The 18,954-nt window shown below is 37.5% G+C and overlaps 2 protein-coding genes across 4 annotated transcripts in view; one reads left to right on the top strand and one right to left on the bottom strand.

The window, feature by feature from the left end:
- LOC127855095 (uncharacterized) overlaps positions 1-14,698 on the top strand; it is a 55,703-nt gene extending 41,005 nt beyond the window's left edge. Inside the window, exon 2 of the mRNA XM_052390454.1 lies at positions 10,457-14,698. Within this exon, the coding sequence (XP_052246414.1) occupies positions 10,457-12,519 (2,063 nt within the window). The 3' untranslated portion in view covers positions 12,520-14,698. The remainder of the gene's footprint in view (positions 1-10,456) is intronic.
- Positions 1-18,841, bottom strand: part of LOC127855098 (ribosomal biogenesis factor-like) — a 92,175-nt gene extending 73,334 nt beyond the window's left edge. The window contains exon 1 of one of the 3 annotated variants that reach the window (XM_052390457.1): positions 18,743-18,841. The gene's annotated coding sequence lies outside the window, so the exon portion shown is untranslated. The remainder of the gene's footprint in view (positions 1-18,742) is intronic. The other 2 variants (XM_052390465.1, XM_052390462.1) reach the window with 2 other exon arrangements.
- Between the last annotated feature and the right edge of the window lie 113 nt (positions 18,842-18,954).

The raw sequence follows: 18,954 nt of genomic DNA, 5'->3' as shown, positions 1-18,954 counted from the left end.
CAAATATCGTACTACATTGATTCTCCACTAAATAAGCAAATTAGAAAAAAAACACAAAATAAATATATTTTGACTATGTTTTGTTTTTATACAAAACCAGAAAGATTCGCGTATTTGACCAGTCCCTGTGATCTTTCCCCTGTGATCAGTTGTGGTTCAGTTATTAATTAAAACAATTTGCTTTGCATTATTGGCAATAAATGTTGTAATAAATGTAATAGGCACAAATGCAGTACTTATTTACAATAATTTACACAAAAAATCACCAAGATATTCTTAAAACAAAAATATATACATTGATCCGTAAAATAACTTCTCTCATAAGCGAAAAAAAAATGCATTACATACTAGTCGCCGCTCTCCAGAGTGACGCCAAAAAATAAGAGATTGCCAAGCAATAGGTCCCCTACCGGTGAAACTCCACCATTGTCAGGATTTTGTAATTTTAATGCTCCCCGAAATAAAATTTCGGCGGAGCATATAGTTGCCAGTTCGTCCTTCCTTACTTCCTTCCGTCACACTTTTGCTACCGTTTCTCATAGCACCTTCAATTCTTTACCGATCTCTTTTATATGTGGCATGTATGTACCTTGCATTGACCTCTACCTTTTGATGAGGATTGAGGTCACTGGGGTCAAGGTCACCGAGGCTAATAATAGATTTTTCCGTCACACTTTTGTTACAAATTCTCATAGCACCTTTATTTCTTTACTGATCTCTTTATATTTTGCATGAAGGTACCTTGCATGGACTTCTACCTTTCGATGAGGTCACTGGGGTCAAGGTCAAGGTCACCGAGGCTTATAATAGAATTTTCCGTCACAGTTTAGTTACAGTTTCTCATAGCACCTTCAATTCTTTACCGATCTCTTTCATATTTGGCATGTAGGTACCTTGCATGGACCTTTACCTTTAGATGAGGTTTGAGGTCACTGGGTTTTAGGTCAAGGTCACCAAGGCTAATAATAGATTCCGTCACACTTTTGTTACAGTTTATCATAGCAACTTCAATTCTTTAGCGATCTCTTTCATATTTGGCATGTACGTACCTTGCATGGACCTCTACCTTTTGATGAGGTTTGAGGTCACTGGGGTCAAGGTCACCGAGGCTAATAATAGATTTTTACGTCACACTTTTGTTATAGTTTCTCATAGCACCTTCAATTCTTTACCGATCTCTTTCATATTTGGCATGTACGTACTTTGCATGGACCTCTACCTTTTGATGACGTTTGAGGTCACTGGGGTCAAGGTCACCGAGGCTAATAATAGATTTTTCCGTCACACTTTTGTTATAGCTTCTCATAGCACCTTCAATACTTAACCGATCTCTTTCATATTTGGCATGTACGTACCTTGCATGGACCTCTACCTTTTGATGACGTTTGAGGTCACTGGGGTCAATGTCAAGGTCACCGAGGCTAATAATAGATTTTTCCGTCACACTTTTGTTACAGTTTCTCATAGCACATCCAATACTTTTCCGATCTCTTTCATATTTGGCATGTAGGTACCTTGCATGGACTTCTACCTTTTGATGAGGTTTGAGGTCACTGGGGTCAAAGTCACCGAGGCTAATAATAGATTTTTTAGGTGGTTATTAACACATAGATTGACAAAGCGCATCATCGGGGAGCATCCATCAGTTTCACTGATATTCTTGTTTTATATATTTGTTGCCATAGCAACCAGAATTATTGACGTAGGAACAAAATGAAATGACGTAAATAATCTCCATATTGCCATCTATCCATGTTTCAAGTTTCATGAAACAAGAGGGCCTGAAAGGCCCAAAGTCGCTCACCTGATATTCAAAGGAACTGACCTGTTCTGTGCAGCCCAAGATGTCATTAGAACAATATGTTCTTACCAACTTTCATGACTAGTGAACACCCTGGTAGCCACGTTTTTCAACAGACCAGAACCATTTTCATACACATCCAAGATATCATTTAAACAAATATACTGACAAAGTTTCATGAAGATTCATAAGTCCATATAAGGAAAAATGCCCCGCCCACTGTCGGCCATGTTTTTCAAGCAACTGGAACCACTTTTGAACTTGTCCAAAATATCATTGGGACAAATCTTCTGACAAAGGTTTATGATGATCGTACAATAAATATGGCTTCTAGAGTGTTAACAAGGTTTAACTATAGCTATATAAGGAAAATGCCACGCCCCCTTGGCGGCCATGTTTTTCCACCAACCGGAACCATTTTCGAACTCATCCAAGATATCATTGGGACAAATCATCTGACCAAGTTTCATTATGATCGGACAATAAATGTGGCCTCTAGAGTGTTAACAAGGTTTTACTAAAGCATGATATATCCATATTAGGAAAAATGTCCCGCCCCCTAGTGGCCATTTTTTTTAAGCAACCGAAACCATTTTCGAACTCATCCAAGATATCATTAGGACAAATCTTCTGACCAAGTTTCATGAAGATCGGAAAATAAATGTGGCCTCTAGAGTGTTAACAAGATTTTACTATAGCCATATATAGCCACATAAGGAAAAATGCCCCGCCCCTTGGCAGCCATGTTTTTCAAGCAAACGTAACCATTTTCGAACTCATTCAAGATATCATTGAGACAAATCTTCTGACCAAATTTCATGAAGATTGGACAATAAATGTGGCCTCTAGAGTGTTCACAAGGTTTTACTATAGCCATATAAGGAAAAATGCCCCGCCCCTTGGCAGCCATGTTTTTCAAGCAAACGTAACCATTTTCGAACTCATCCAAGATATAATTGAGACCAATCTTCCGACCAAATTTCATGAAGATTGGACAATAAATGTTGCCTCTAGAGTGTTAGCAAGGTTTTACTATAGCCATATAAGGAAAACTGCCCCGCCCCCTGGCGGCCATGTTTTTTCACCAATCTGGACCATTTTCGAACTCGTCCGAGATATCAATAAAACCGGTGTTTTGACCAAGTCTCATGATGATTGGGCAAAAATTGTGACATCTAGAGTGTTCACAAGGTTTCTCTATAGCCATAGAAGGGATACTGCCCCGCCCCCTGGTGGCCATGTTTTTCAACGGACAGGAACCATTTTTGAACTCAACCAACATATCATTTAGACAAACATTTTGACAAAGTTACATGAAGATTGGGCATCAAATGTGACTTCTACAGTGTTCACAAGGTTTTTCTTTTTTTGACATAGTGACCTAGTTTTTGACCCAGCCTGACCCAGTTTCGAATTCAGTCGAGGTATCAATGGGACAAATGTTCTGACCAAATTTCATGAAGATCAGACAATAAATGTGGCCTCTAGAGTGTTCACAAGGCAAAATGTTGACGACGCACGACGGACGACGCACGACGGACAAAAAGCGATCACAAAAGCTCACCATGAGCACGTTGTGCTCAGGTGAGCTAAAAATATGAAGAACTTTTAAAGTTATCGCAGGATCCAGAAAAGTGTGACGGACAGATTGACTGACTGACTGACACACAGAGCGCAAACCATAAGTCTCCCCCCCCCCCCCACACTGGTTTCACCGGCATGGGACAATAAATTACATAGCTCATTAATCATTCCCGTAGAGGGGTAATACTTTTTATCTGCACCACCAATTGTTGATATATGAGGATTTGCGGATATTGCAGACAATACAAGAGCCATTCTAAAACAAATCAAGTTCGTATTGATGTTAATATTACATATGATTGTTTCCTATTCCAAAAAGTTATCTTCTCATTTTGAAACACGAAAAATACTCCTTGCAATGATATACTGTCAATATTTCTTTAAGCAAACAAAAATGTTAATAAATATGACATCTAGTATTAATCAAAACCCATATGTGCTGTAACGTTTCGGATCTAACGAGGACCGTTAAGCATATGCCTCTTATTGTTCGTTATTGCAAAAAGAACTTGCGGAAATGACACCGTCCTTGCAAAAGCTTCGTTAACCCTTTCAGTGCGGGAACCGAATTTTAAAGGCCTTTGCAAACAGTTTGGATCCAGATGAGACGCCACAGAACGTGGCGTCTCATCAGGATCCAAACTGTTTGCCATTCTGATAGTATTCTTTGAAAAAAAATCGACGAAAATGCTAATTTTAGAAATTCAGCAGACGACATTTTTGCAGACGACAAATTTCCCAGCATGCAAAGGGTTAACGTCGACTTCGAGATTTGAGATGGGTGTAAACAGGTCTGTAAGAGTTCGTGTTGTTAAGCTTAGCCTTGGCCGGGCAGTCAGTTGAGGTTGGCCTTGTAGAATTAGGCGGATTTTCTTGAATTACAAGTGTCCCCAATCAATCAACGTCACAATGACAGCGGTAGATTTGTGATAGGAATCAGCTTCAATCGACCAGATGTCGCCATGTTAAACTAAATGTATGAAAATGATACATTAAATGATGTTTAGTCATCGAACTTTGCTCAATTAAAAAAAATCTTATTGATTTATAACATTATACAAACTTCAACGTATCGTCCAAACCTTAACAACGCTAGGATTGCTTAACAGAAGCGCGTCAATTGACATTAATAGCAATAGATTAGTTTAAGGACCACTTCACAGATTAAATGGATTGGAAAATTAGGAAATATAATATAAAAGACGAGACAAATCATACAAAGCGGTACATCACAGATTGCGAGGTCAGGCTTATTGAAGCCAATCGTATTGTTAATAGGTAGCTATCCGATATCTCCGGGCACTAAAATCTGTACGTGTATATTATAGTCCGCTTGTTTTCGATATAGCTATCGTCTTCATAAGGAGTTAATGCAAGTTTTATTCACTACCCTTATTTAAATAAAATATTGGTTTGTTATAATATTTACACTACCCATTGACAATAATATTACAGCGAAACGGGTAAAAAAAATAAGTTAACACAAGAAAGGAATAAAATTTCCCATAAATACATTGTAACATAATGTACATTATTGTACATTGTAATATTATTATGTCCATTTATATGTCCAGTAACATAATGTACATTATTGTACAACTTTAATATACTTTTTTGGCTATAGTTATTACAAAAGTTTTTCCGTCTATATGCTTATGGCTTAACATCGATTCGTTGCCTCGTGATTTGAATAATATCGTTAAAATTATGCATCCATATTGTCAAGTTCACTTTTAACATAATATGGGAAATTGCATTCTCTTTCACAGCCTACAGAAAATAAATCGGTAATATAAGTGTTTTAGAATTGTATTTATGCTCTAAACAAATCGCAACATCTAAAAGATTTCAGGCTCGTAATGCACACATGAAAGTAATTGCTAAACAGGTAGCTCTTAGTTGCGATTTAGATTTACGTCATTCGCCAGCTGTTAAAAAGCATCGTGATAATAAAAAGAAATTTCCTTGTACCTGCCCCTTAAGCAACAATGGCATTGAGTGCGTATGATTCACTTACGTTGTAGCAATCCTACAACCATCAGATATGGAGACAGATTCAACTTTTTGTAACGTTACATTAGTAAGAGATGATAGTGTAATTATATTTTAGTACATGCACCTGAATGAACTTTATGATAATATTTAACATACTTTATATCCCACAATTCAAGATCCACGTACAATATTTTTTCCAGAGAGAGCACGAGTCGAGCAGGGTGAATGGACCTGCCTAATGCTATTTTAAGTGGAAAATGGCTTTTGCGTAAATAACTACGCGAACATGCGTCATTCAACGGCGATTTTTCTTCCCCAATTAGGAAAAGTACCTGTACCATACCAATTGGGAAAAGTTAGCGCGAAAAACCCTGAAATAGGGAACATTTGCGTCGTGAAATCTCTTAATTGGGAATTATGTTTTTTTTTAATTACTTGGTATCAATAGCACAAATCTACTCAAATAGTGATTTACATTCATTTTGGCTTGAAATGTTCAGTGACAGTGCTCATTTTACTTGTTAACTTGCAGATAATGCACTTTTGAAAAAATGGAAGAAATTTTCCTTCCTCTTGAAATTTTTCCAGACGGCAATTGGGACTTTTGTTGTTTTTCTACAATTGGGAAAGTACCTTTTACGGATACTTTATAAAGAAGCAAACCAATCAGTGTTCAAACATATTTGTCAACGTATTTACGAATAGGCTCGATAACCTATTAACCCATTTATGCCTAGCGTCTAGAAAAAAAAGCCTTGGCAAAAAGCGTAGACACTGATGAGACGCCGCAAGATGCGGCGTCTCATCAGGGTGTGCGCTGTTTGCTTAATGGAATTTCTGTAAGAAATATTCTAAATATAGAAATTATAATACTCGACATCCCTTATTTCGTAAATAAATTGATCCAATTTAGAAAGATGGGAGAGTCCACTAGGCATAAATGGGTTAATGTAACCTCACACACGCGTTTGAAGTGTATTAAACATTCAAGTGCGTAAATGGTGTTTTTCCAAACCCACTTATGGACTGCTCTTTAACACAATTCTTTTCCGTTTGAAATATTGAGATGCTTGTAAACCCAGGGGGAAACGGGGCAAGTGATTCAGGCTGCTACCCAAGCAACTCTAGATTGTCACCGTAGAAAAGAGGACAAGTGTTGAACCGCGAAATAAGTATGGATGTTGAGCCTTTTTAAGTTTACCTGTGTATTTAAGCGTGGAATATTAGTTACGAAGGCCTACGCTATTGAAGTTTGAGATAACCACTGGCCTGTGAAATGGCATAGGTGGAAATGATATAACACAGACGGATAGTGAATAAGAAATGAAAAATGTATAAAGCGAAATAAATGTGGTAAGACTATCCCGTTATGTAGGTTAGTTATACATGGAAATCAACTATTCAGTGTTTAAAACGAAAGGGTTTTAAAGTAAAGAAGAATGTAAATATTTAACATTAAAACATTGTTTATAAAAATATATTTGAAAACACAGTCTGGCGAAAATTTGTTACACATGAGCGGCTCGATTGAAAAGGTAATAAAAACTAAAACTGTTCTTTGCATAAAAAAGGTCACCAATAAATGTTAAATGTTTCATTGTGAACAAATATAACATAATATCAGTAACATTGCGCAAAATGGTCGTAACTTGATATTCAAATTTAAACACCACATTACACATGTCAAGGTGAAACTTAATGTTGTCTATCTCAAATTGTTACGGTAACTACGACCTTTCTCGCTAATATACTAGAGATATCACATCCGAGCTTTCAATCAAAAAGTCGGATTCCTTCAGTCATAAGGTCATCCATCTGAATGAAGTGACTGTAAAAGGTAAATAATGCTCAACCGTTTAAAGCATAAAACAACATTAATCTGTCTATGTAAAATTGTTGCGCAATCCATTTATCAAGTCAGTTACAAAGATTTCGAGCCGTAGAAAATCATATTTTAAGTGTACCTGTAGTTTAAGAATAAACAAACAGCGAACAAGGGCTGACATTGGAAACCAGGCGGGTTGAGTGAACAAAAGAACCCATATCAGGTTAAGATTGTGAAGAGAATGAACGCGTTTTCAAAGCTTATTTATATACCAACTCAATTGTATTCAAAACAACAAGATAGCCTTTTAACAAACAAATAAATCGTCTTTGAGCATGTTCAAAGACATTAAGTCTTGTCATTTCTCATTGCCAAACGTGTATATGTGCTCGCAGTTTTCAAGTCCACGATCATTTTTAGTTGTTAGCGGTAGCGAGCAACTAATGTAGAGGCAGTTTTGCAAGTCAGTCTGCTGTTAGAAACGCTGGGAACGATAACCACTGCCTGTTTATACTTCAACACTGGTAGTGGTCAAGTATAAACAGGCAGTGGCTATCGTTCCTAGCGTTGCTAAGATACAGGCTGTCTGCAGTGTACTAGTGCTGCAGACTGCAGACAGCCTGTATGTAATCAATTTTGTTTAAGAGCTTGTGCGAAGATATTGGCCAATCTAGTGTTTATAACAGCTTGTGCGACGACATTGGCCAGTTTATCATTGAAATCTGTACATATTGACGTAGGTCCATACATTTTACAGTCTCTCATAACTCTATTAGAGTGGTTTTATACATGAACTTGTTTAATTTACTACATGTTTTATATACCATGAATGTATACAAGTGAGACTCAAACAAACTTTCTGTCTGTCTGTCTGTCTGTCTGTCTATTGGCTGCTTTCAGGGAAAACGGGGCTTAATGTATGTCAAATAAGATTAGCATGTGAACACTGATTAGCCTATGTGATGCACACAAGCTAATCAAGGACGACACTTTCTGATTTTATGGTGTTTTTCGTTTAAAGAGAGTCTCTGGTACTGGGATGACAGTTAATGAACAACGAACTGTGTAAAAAAGCGACATACTGTTGTTATTTTGTCTAAGTTATCTCTATAACATAAATATGAGGATAAACAGTGCACACACATCTCGACCTGTTCTTTAAGACATACTCTTTATAAATTTGAATGGGTTGTGTATATTTTAAACTTGCGATATAAAAAGCTATAACATAATTTTGAAAACTGAGTTGCGTCGATGATTTCAGCGCTTTGATAAATAACCTGTTAATTCGCTCAGTTATTTCACCTCGCTACGCCTCTCCTATCCTAACATAAACCCAGTGGGGGTGCACTGTTTCAAAATGCACAATTAAAAGCATTTCAATATGTTTTATTGCTTCTGTTTGCAATTATACATCATGTCTGTAATCAGGGTGCAGGATCAACGGGGTTCACAGCGGTTTACACACGGACTGAACGGAACGTTAACACGTCGTTAATAACTTTATTTTTGCGAATATCTCAAGTTTTTGAAATACATTTACAAAAATCTTCAGCGCGTTGAGGCAGTTTTTCTTGGAATTTGCACCGATATCTTAAGATTTAAGAATAAATCATCGAAAACGTCTGAAATCGGTTTAAAAATGTCACGTTGCGTGCGGCATAACCGTGTACATGATTGCGTTACACATCGAATTTTTGGCAAAGAACACAGGCTTATTAATAAAATAATTTTGATGTATTTCTAATCGCCATAGGCAGCATAAAAAATTGTTTATGCACTAGTTAAATTTCTTAAGAAAAATTGTTTTTAAAAGTTATTTGGAAAAAAAGCACCGCATACCGGAGTGTTTACATGCATTACCGTTCAATTGAGAACCCCACAAAGTTACGTGATCCTGCACCGTGTAATATATCGAGTTAAAATAAAAATATGGTTTAACGTCCCATACGTTTCTCCTTCCTATGCGTGTTTCAAGTATATAATATGATTAATACAGCTACCTAAAAACCCTACAGAAGAAATGTAAGCAATATGCACATGTACTTGTTAATATGAATCACGTTTTAAGTTTATTTGCTAGAAAAACCACTTGTCGATTTTAACCACGCACACCAAAGTTTCAGCAGCTAGTGTCTTAAGTCAGCTAGCTAACAATGTGAGTCGTGTTCTGAGAAAACTGGACATAATGCATGTGCGTAAAGTGTCGTCCCAGATTAGCCTGTGCAGTTCGCACAGGCTAATCACGGACGACACTTTTCGCCTAAATTGGATTTTTGCTAAGAAGAGACTTCATTTAAACGAAAAATGTCATAAAAGCGGAAAGTGTCGTCCCTGATTAGCCTGTGCGGACTGCACTATACGCACATGCATTATGCCCAGTTTTCCCAGAACGCGACTCATTTACAAGTTAACGTGTTTAATTGGATGGTAGGGAAATATTACTTAACAGTTTTCCTTGAGTGTCTTCCATGTTACGTTGTAAATTGTATGTGAAGTGTGTACGTTTCACTGGCACTACGTTATGAAGTTGTTTCGATTTGTAAACATTGAATCTTCTTTAGAGAAAGTCCTTTCAAAATGAAGAAACCTATGTTGTTCTCTGCTGCTTTCTGTTCTATGACATTCTCAAGAATTCGTTAAGTTAATACATATCCGGATGTAACGATTGCAAGGCCTTTCAAAAGCTGTGGAAACATGCGGGTTAGAAAACAGATTACATGTATTGAAAAAATATTGAAACCAGCGCCCTATTCCGCTTTTAGGGAAACGTAAAACGATGCCGAGAGATGAATTTTTATTAGAATAATGAAAAATGTTTGAAGGCTGATGTGAACGATTGGTGTATAAACGGACTTTCTTAAATGTGTAACCAATCTCTCCTTTTCCAATAAAACTAAAACGTATGCGTATAGAGTCGCAAATAGGTGTAACTACCAACACAATCATAAAATCTATCTTAAACACTCAAAACTAAATAAATCAATCATCTGCTAAAGCATATACGGTCAAATTGCGTCGCTTATGTAATTTAATTTACGACTAATCAACTATAAAAACGACAATATAATTACACTTTTTATGGTATTTACGTCATTAAAGATTTAATTTCACATAAATTTAAGCCATCAAAATAATGAAATCTTAAAAAAGATAAGCTACTTATTGTTCTAGAAGACGAAGCAGAATTCACCTAATGTCATAATACGAATGACACCGAATTAACATACTGACTCACTGTCTGTTTGCAGACGCAACCAAGACCAAGTATGGGGAGGCCGTCCGGAAGTTGCTTGAGGAGAACGGGTACAAGGGGGGGGCCAGCGGAGTCCTTGTCGGCAACCGGCTAGCCTTCGTCGAAGGCTTCATCGAGGACCATGCCCTAGGGGTCACGGGTCACTTCAAGCATGCTCGCAAGGCACTCCCGGCGTCGGGTATCTCCAAGATTCTCACGGCGCTGACAGTACTGAATTTAATCGAGGAAGGAAAACTGAGTGGGAACAACATGGTTTTTGCTGCGGATGGCGTACTAGCGGACCTTGTTGAGAAAAGGGATAATGTAAAAGACAAGCGGATGTTTGATATCACCGTAGACGATCTGCTAAGACACGCGGGAGGCTGGGACGCCGATATCTCGAAGATCGCAGATCCGGTCTTCAATGATTACCTCGCTGATGGGAACCACCACCTGATCAACATAGCAAAGGAACTGAAACTGAAAACCCAGCTGACACCAAATGACATCATCAAGTTTATGTTGACGCAGCCACTAGATTTTGAGCCTGGAACCAAATCCATCACATCAAACTTCGGTTATATGGTACTGGGTCGGGTGATTGAAAAGGTCACCAAGGAACATTACGAAAGCGCTGTAAAAGACGATGTTCTTGTCAACTGTGGCATGTGGCACACAACACTCGGCTCGCACGAGAAAGTGGACATTGGGAAGGAACGAAAAGCGGGAGAGATTCTTGCCGAACTTCGTGATAAGTACCAGGTAATTGGTGAATACTACGCACACGTTACACCGCACATAGTGGACGCAAGTCTTGGATGGTTTACGAACGCGTTTGACGTCATGCGACTCGCTCAGTGCATAGACGGCAGCGCCGAGTACCGATTACTCAACGACACCACAATGGAGCTGGCGCTGCGACCACCACGAAAGGCGCGCGACAGCGAAACCACGTGGCAAGGTGCCGGCTTCATGGTTCACAAGGACGGCGCCATCTGGGTCGGCGAGGAGACGCATGCACCGGACGTAGTCTTCGTGCACAAGAACCTGAAACGGTACCAACAGAAGAGCGCGTATACTGGCACTGAGAACGACCCCGTTGCCTGGACAATACTTTTTGAAGGCAAGCCAACAATCAACGCTCCGCTCAAGCAGCTAACAAAAGTCATGGTGGAGGCGGAAGCCCACTGGCCCACCGTCAATTCGTTCGTGGACGACCTACATGATAAGCTTCTAACGCTTGGGACCAGCACTAAACTCATCAAACTGAAAGTAGAAGAGCACCGCGCGAACCAATACCTTATTGCTCTGAAGCGAGCGCAGTTTAACGTCATCTGGATCAACGCCTACACGAATGACGACAGCACATTTATCACCGTGATCGCGGAACAGGACCCAAAGGCAAGTCGAGAATGTGTAGCCTTGGCTGGTCTGCCTCTGAACAAGCTCGTGGAGCGAAAAATGGAATTGCAAGAAGAGGGATACAACATTACCTTCATTCAGAATTACAAGAGTTTCTCGCACAAAGATAAATTCGTTTTCATCGGCGTGTTCCACAAGGGAGCGTTCCGCAACGACAGTCACATTCTTTACGGTATCCAGCACTTCGACCGTCCCTACCAGACGTTGTTACAGCTGTATGAGGAGAAGGGCTACAAACCACTAGTACAGTCTCTCGAGTACAATCGGGACGACGCGCTGTTAACATTCATTCTGGAGGCCGATGACGGTGACGAGAAGAATCAACAGGAGATCTACTCGTCCGAAATAGACCTGGACGAGTCCAAGCTGGATAGGTACGTCCGAAAGTACGCGCGCCAGCAGCGCCGCCTGATCTACCTTGACGCCTCGAACCACCGGGGCAAGCCGAAGTTCTCCGCACTGTTCAAAAAGACCCAGATGTCGAAGTGGCTGTTCTCGCTTGGTCTCACGCCGGAGGAGATTCTGATGACGGTCGAGGCGAAGCAGAGCGAGGGTTACCTCCCCTCCATCATCGTGGGCTACAGTCAGAACCAGAAGGACGAGCCCAAGTTTGCAATTTACCTGGAAAAACCGGGAGATTCGAAGAAATTCTTTTAATGTGAACTGATTAATATAGACAAATGACTCTTGTTACATTTTAATGTATACTTTACATTGCGTAAGCGACATTTGTCATGCGACGTCAGAAGAAGAACAACAATAGGTTACTTCGCGGTTAAGTACGTGTATGCAATTATTCGCGCAAGAAGGTATTGCAGACAATATGGCAATTACTTAAAAATATATATATTCAAACGATTGGGCCATCGACATTTAAGCTTTGTAGCTTTGCCAAATTATACAAGGCATGAAATCAAAACGCGCGCATATCGTTGTATTAAATACATTAACGATAGTATCCTTGGTGTTGGCCTCATTTTTTGTGTGATACAACAACGGGACCTAGTTTCGCACGCTTTGGTGCACACCCATCATAAAACTGAAATGTGAACCTCTTATTCATGCGTAATGGAATTTAAATATGTTAAACGAATGTTACACTCAATTAGCTTCTAGAGCGCAAACAGGACATTATTTGTTCACCCGAATACAAAATTTAAATAAAGTAGACGTGCTAAAAAAACATTTTTTTCTCCCTTGAAAAATCTGCCTCTTTGTGTTTTGGTTGTTTAAAATTAGAGAATGTAAGAATGTATTATTTATTTAAATGTAAACACTTAAATAAAACATTGTTGACGCCGTCCCATTTATGCCTAGTGGACTCTCCAATCCTTCTAAATTGAATCAATTTATTTCCAAAATTAGGGGTGTCTAGTATATTTATTTCTATATTTAGAATATTTCTTATAGAAATTCCTTTAGGCAAACAGCACAGACCCTGATGAGACGCCGTATTATGCGGCGTCTCATCTGGGTCTACGCTGTTTGCCAAGGCCTTTTTTCTAGACGCTAGGCATAAATGGGCTAATAAAGCACTTGTATTTGATAATGAGGATCATCAATTCAATAATGCCTTACGTGGTTAATTATGAGTTGTCAAGTAGCCACGATTGTAATTGAATAAATACACTAATATTACATTTATAATACAACGCTGTATATCATTTCCATTTAATCATATGTGAATAGAATTCAAGTTTGTACATTTTATAACGCAACCATTTGTTATATGAGAACGCTGAATTTAAAATAAGGCTGGAAGACAAAATGTTACGTCGCCTCGAGTGACCGATACGTTGCTGGTTGTTGTTTTTGCATTTGATAAATTGTGAATTATGCATGATTATAATATAGTACATGTATCCACTTGACGAGTGCCTCGTGGATTTAAGCACCAACAACAAAATTAATACACAAGTTGAGATATTTGAAACAGTTCTCGAGGATTTATATACAGTTGAAAATTCTACTTGAATCAAGTGTTGTATAAATTACATTTTATATATACAATTATATTTTTCGTTATACTGACATCCGTGGACAAATTGTTGAAAATGCACCCGTTTACGGGTGTTATATTTTACAAAAACAGGACTTACATTTATGTAACTAGCCTCTTTAAAACACGAAATGCCCACTTTTTTTTTCAAAGTCAATGTTTCCCGTACAATAACTTTTTCTACGATCATGATTCTTGTTTGTTCCATACAGGTTTCTTTTACATTTGGCGTTCTCTGATATAATCCCTTCGTTCATATAGTGACGTAATTGAATGACTAGTACTTAGTTATTTACTTAGTTTGCTTCGCCCATTTCAGAGCAGTGGTTATCCACCACTTTACGCATTATGATCGGTCCTGGGCCCTTGTCGGAGTTTTTAAAAAAAATGTTGGGAATGGGGCCTGGTCCTTCAGGATTTGGAGAAAATGCGTTGTTTTTGGCTGAAATTCGGTAATTAGTGCTGTTGTTTTTGTTTCTTACCAATACTTTAAAATTGATAATACAAGTGATTTCAATAATTTACTTTGGGTGAAATTGTAAAGCTTGCTAGGAAATGAACTCCTTGTTGAGAATCATATATACAAAATAAGGTCCCGTTTGGGCAAAATACATATATTTCCATCGGGAATGGGTCCCCCTAGCAGATCAAAATTTTAACAAAAAAAAAACTGATTGCTTTGGCCCGATTCCAGGACAGGTTGATGGTCTTATGTTTAGGGTAATGTGTAAATATTTTACTTATTTAGTTTACTTACAAAGTTTATATTTGTTACTATTTAAATCTAATGTTGTAAGTACATTTTAATATTGTATACAATAAACCTTTTGAAACAAATATGCTTAATGCTACTTCTCGTGTTATGCCCTGCATGAAGTTGTTATGTTGGCAAGTTTTTTACTTAAGTTTCCTCACAGACATTACCATTATGGTATATGGTTTATTTACGTTTGATTGGTCATTGTCGGTTCGGGTACTACTTAAATGTACCCCGGGTACTCTTAATTATACTTAAATGTACGGCGGGTACGGAAAACATACTAAAACGTACCCGGGATTTCAAACGCTAAATTGTTCGTTGTGGACTTTTTTTCAAATTAATTATGTTCACAACTATGTCAATATTTTGTAAAATGACCTCTATATTATCCAAAACTTTTACTCAAAAAAGAATGTATAGGCAGGTTTTTATTCAAAAGGAACTTCGTTTCGTATTCCGTAGCGTGTTTCAAGACATCATATTTAAGGCGGGAATAAAACTCGGTTTTGTCTAAATTTGCCGGTTGCGTTTTAGTATATTTTCCGTACCTGGGGTACATACAAGAATACTCAATAGTACCAATTTTACATTTAAGTAGTACCCTAGCCGACAATGACCAATCGAGCTTAATTTACATCTGCCTCGCTTTGGGCAAACAGGGCTTCATTAAGTCCCATTTTCCCAGCGTGAGACTCATATCTAATACTGTAAAATAGCTTTAAGTTGATTCTGAGCTTAGATCTTGTAATATCAAAGTCGTCATAACAAACCAAATGAAGATGCTCGATTCAAATATGTGAGGTTTTAAGCAGCTTTTTCGTTGAGTATAATTATATTTATTTTATTTTTTATCTGAAAACCATACACAAAGATCAAATTATGCATACATTTTTACTGGTTTATATTCAATTAGAAAGAAAGATCCGGCAGCAATTATGACAGTTGTATACGATACCCTACCCAATAGACGAGGTAACCACTTCATTTTGAATGGTCACTACCCGGTAGTCTAAATTATCATCAACAAGCAATTGTATTCTTAGAAATATATGAAGGATTATGCAATGCTTGCTTTCAAAACAAGAAGGGAGCCGAACACCTTAGGTTACACACCAACTAAGAACAACGTGCAGTTTTGCGAATTGTTTGGAGAAAATAGCAACATTCAATCAACAATTCAAGTCAGCATCCATATATTCGACAGGAATATTAACACTATAAAATACTGATAATTAATTTATTTACACAATTATTTGCTTAAGGAGCCGTTGCCAAAATACAATCTTAGTACTCAGGGTTTTAAGTAGTTTTGTTCCTGCGTACAAAAACAGATACATGCTAAACCGCAAGCACGTGCATGCGTACCATGGGTGAAAGGCATGTTTGTATCTCATACGTTGAAAGATATTCACACATTTTCATCTGACATGACCACCAAGTTACGAACGCGCAGCTCTTCATTTCTCAAAATTAACTCTTTCAGTGCGGGAACCGAATTTTGAAGGCCTTTGCAAACAGTTTGGATCCAGATGAGACGCCACAAAACGTTGCGTCTCATCTGGATCCAAACTGTTTGCTATTCTGATAGTATTCTTTGAAAAAAATCGAAGAAAATGCTAATTTTAGAAATTCAGCAGACGACATTTTAGCAGACGACAAATTTCCCAGCATGCAAAGGGTTAATACCCGACAGTGAATCGTGATATTAAGTGTCTGTATTTACATTTTCTTTACATTATCCAAAGATACCCCTAATTATAGTCATACTTTACATTCGTTTTTACCTGCAATGTATTTCCTAATCCGTTTCAGAAATGGCGAGTCATATTGGCATTCAAAAAAATCAGTTAATTTTAGTAAACGTAACATTGAGCATCACCGTCTAACTAGTTGAGTCACTTAACTGATTTTACTTATTTTGTATTACTAATTATATTATTTTCACGGTACAAATTTCTATAAAACATTCAAACGGACAATATTTAACACCACACGTTGTATACGGTTTATCTACGATTTGACCAGGGTCCTTTTTCATCACAATATACATAACTTAAAGAACGAGTTGATTTGCTAACTCTTTGCAAATATCTCGTTCATGCGCAGTGCGTGAGATTGTTTATTTACGGTCGTACATAAAAATCCGCGCATTAATGCATTATTTATTCAGCTATAAATGATACACTATTTTAATACGGACACTTTTTTTTTTCTGTAAAAAAATAATTGCGAATGAAACTTAATTATTGCTAATGTTTCGTCTCCCCTGTGCGTATGTATTGACATTCCATTTAAAACGATTTAAACAAGAGCACCGCGCATGGCGGGTGCCAACGCTCGGCTGCAGGTGAAGTTTTGAATAAATGAACGCTTGTCAGAAGAAAATATTTATTTAAAAACAAATAAAGGTCACAGTGACCTTGACCGTTGGCCTAGTGACCCCTAAATGGGTGTGGCGTGTAGAACTCATTAAGGTGCAGCTACATATGAAGTTTCAAAGTTGTGGGTGGAAGCACTTTGATTTTAGAGCCAATGTTAAGGTTTTAGCACGACGCGGATGGTCGACGACGCGACGAGCTGGCTATGACAATACCTTGGGTTTTCTCCGAAAAAAAACAGCCGAGCTAAAAATACCGAAATAAACAACTCCGCGGCACAAGTAAAACACAAAACTTACCTGCGGAGAAGTTAAAGGCTCAATAAGACAAGCGGTGGTTAAGTAATCAATCGACAGGTAAATGCACCTCTTTGACCCATTGAAATCAATCTTGAAATTTTAATGTTGTTTAAGTGCGTTCAGACATCCCTATCTTCCTAATTACTCTGTAATTGAAAACCCGTTGTTTTTATCTTGTTCAAGTACCTGCGGAAATTAACACGCGTCACAAATACTGGGATGTATGTATAGTTTATGAAAAAAACTTTTGCAACATATGATTACAGATAACATGCATTTTAGACACACTACTTCGTATCGACAGACAACAAAATGTACATACACAATGTTACTAAGGCAGGGCCCTCAATCTATTAAATCTGTCGCCGAAATTCGGCGGCAGTCCCCCACTTGGAAAGTATACTTTTTCCCCTTTTGGGGGAAAAAATTCCCCCTAAAAAAATATTTTTTTTAATAGAAAGATGTGTCTCAAGATTATTATATCTCAATTCTATTTCAATTTAATTTTGCAAACATACTAAATTATGAAAAATGCAATAAATATAGTGCAAACGTGTACAAATGTAATAATGAGAGAGTAAGTAAAAAAAAAATCCCCCAAAAAGGGAAACGCCGCGAAAATTCCCGCTCCTAAGGGCTGTGGACCCCTTCCCCCAAAGTAGTGTGAGGGCGCTGTAAAGTATACGGTATAGTTTTTTAAAGAAAGAACACCAATCATCTAAAAAAAAACTTAAAATAAGTATGTCTAGAATAATCACACGAGTTTAGATATAAATATAAATATATACCAAATAATACATACACAGCCAGCGCCAAGAAAGAAAGAAACAACCAGCCTCAGTTACTGTGATGAGTAATATAATACCCGTTTATCGTGCCAAATATCAGGTTTAAAAGCTAAACGTTGAACGAATTATGATAACAACTTCTAAGTTTTTTTAAAGAAACTAATAAAACGTTAATCAACATGAATTTAATGAAGAAACATGTTGATACAGATACATTTCAGTTGTACATGAAAAGTATATACGTGGCGCTGAAATCAATGCAAGGGAGCTAAGCAGTATGAAATAAAAAATTATTCGGGATCGATTACTTTATCTTTAAATGGGAAAATTCGTATGATTGCCTGGGCTTGATTGTGTTATAAGCCTATTCATGAATTGCGATGGGGCCTTACCCATTCTGTTTTGAGAAATGTATTATGTAAGCGTTATGTTTCTGAACGTTGTGAGTTGTGGTACTGGCCAGAAGTACTTAATTGCACTTGAATAACGATATCCGAACACATTTATCCGAATATCTATTGCAATATTTACATATTTCAATAACCGAAATCGTGATACATGCAAACAATTAAAATGATCAAGAATACTGTACTTAACTTTAAGAACACATATATACTTTCATCTTCACAAAACACATCAACGGCAAATGTGATTACCTTTTCGACAGCCAGTTGTTTACATAAAACACATGTTTCCGGTGGAAAATCCAAAAATAATCGGGGATAATAAGTAAAAAATGTATGTCAACATTTAATAGTTAATTACAATCAATATAACTTTCAATAATAGTCTTACAAAAAATCAAAACATATTTTAAAAAGAATTTCATAATAATCTCATACCGCTTGTCTTTACTTGTGTATGGTTT

This window comes from Dreissena polymorpha, chromosome 13, assembly GCF_020536995.1.
Source record: "Dreissena polymorpha isolate Duluth1 chromosome 13, UMN_Dpol_1.0, whole genome shotgun sequence".
NCBI classification, from domain to species: domain Eukaryota; kingdom Metazoa; phylum Mollusca; class Bivalvia; order Myida; family Dreissenidae; genus Dreissena; species Dreissena polymorpha.
The sequence above is the reverse complement of the archived record's forward strand: the minus strand, read 5'-3'. Positions and strand labels throughout refer to the sequence as shown.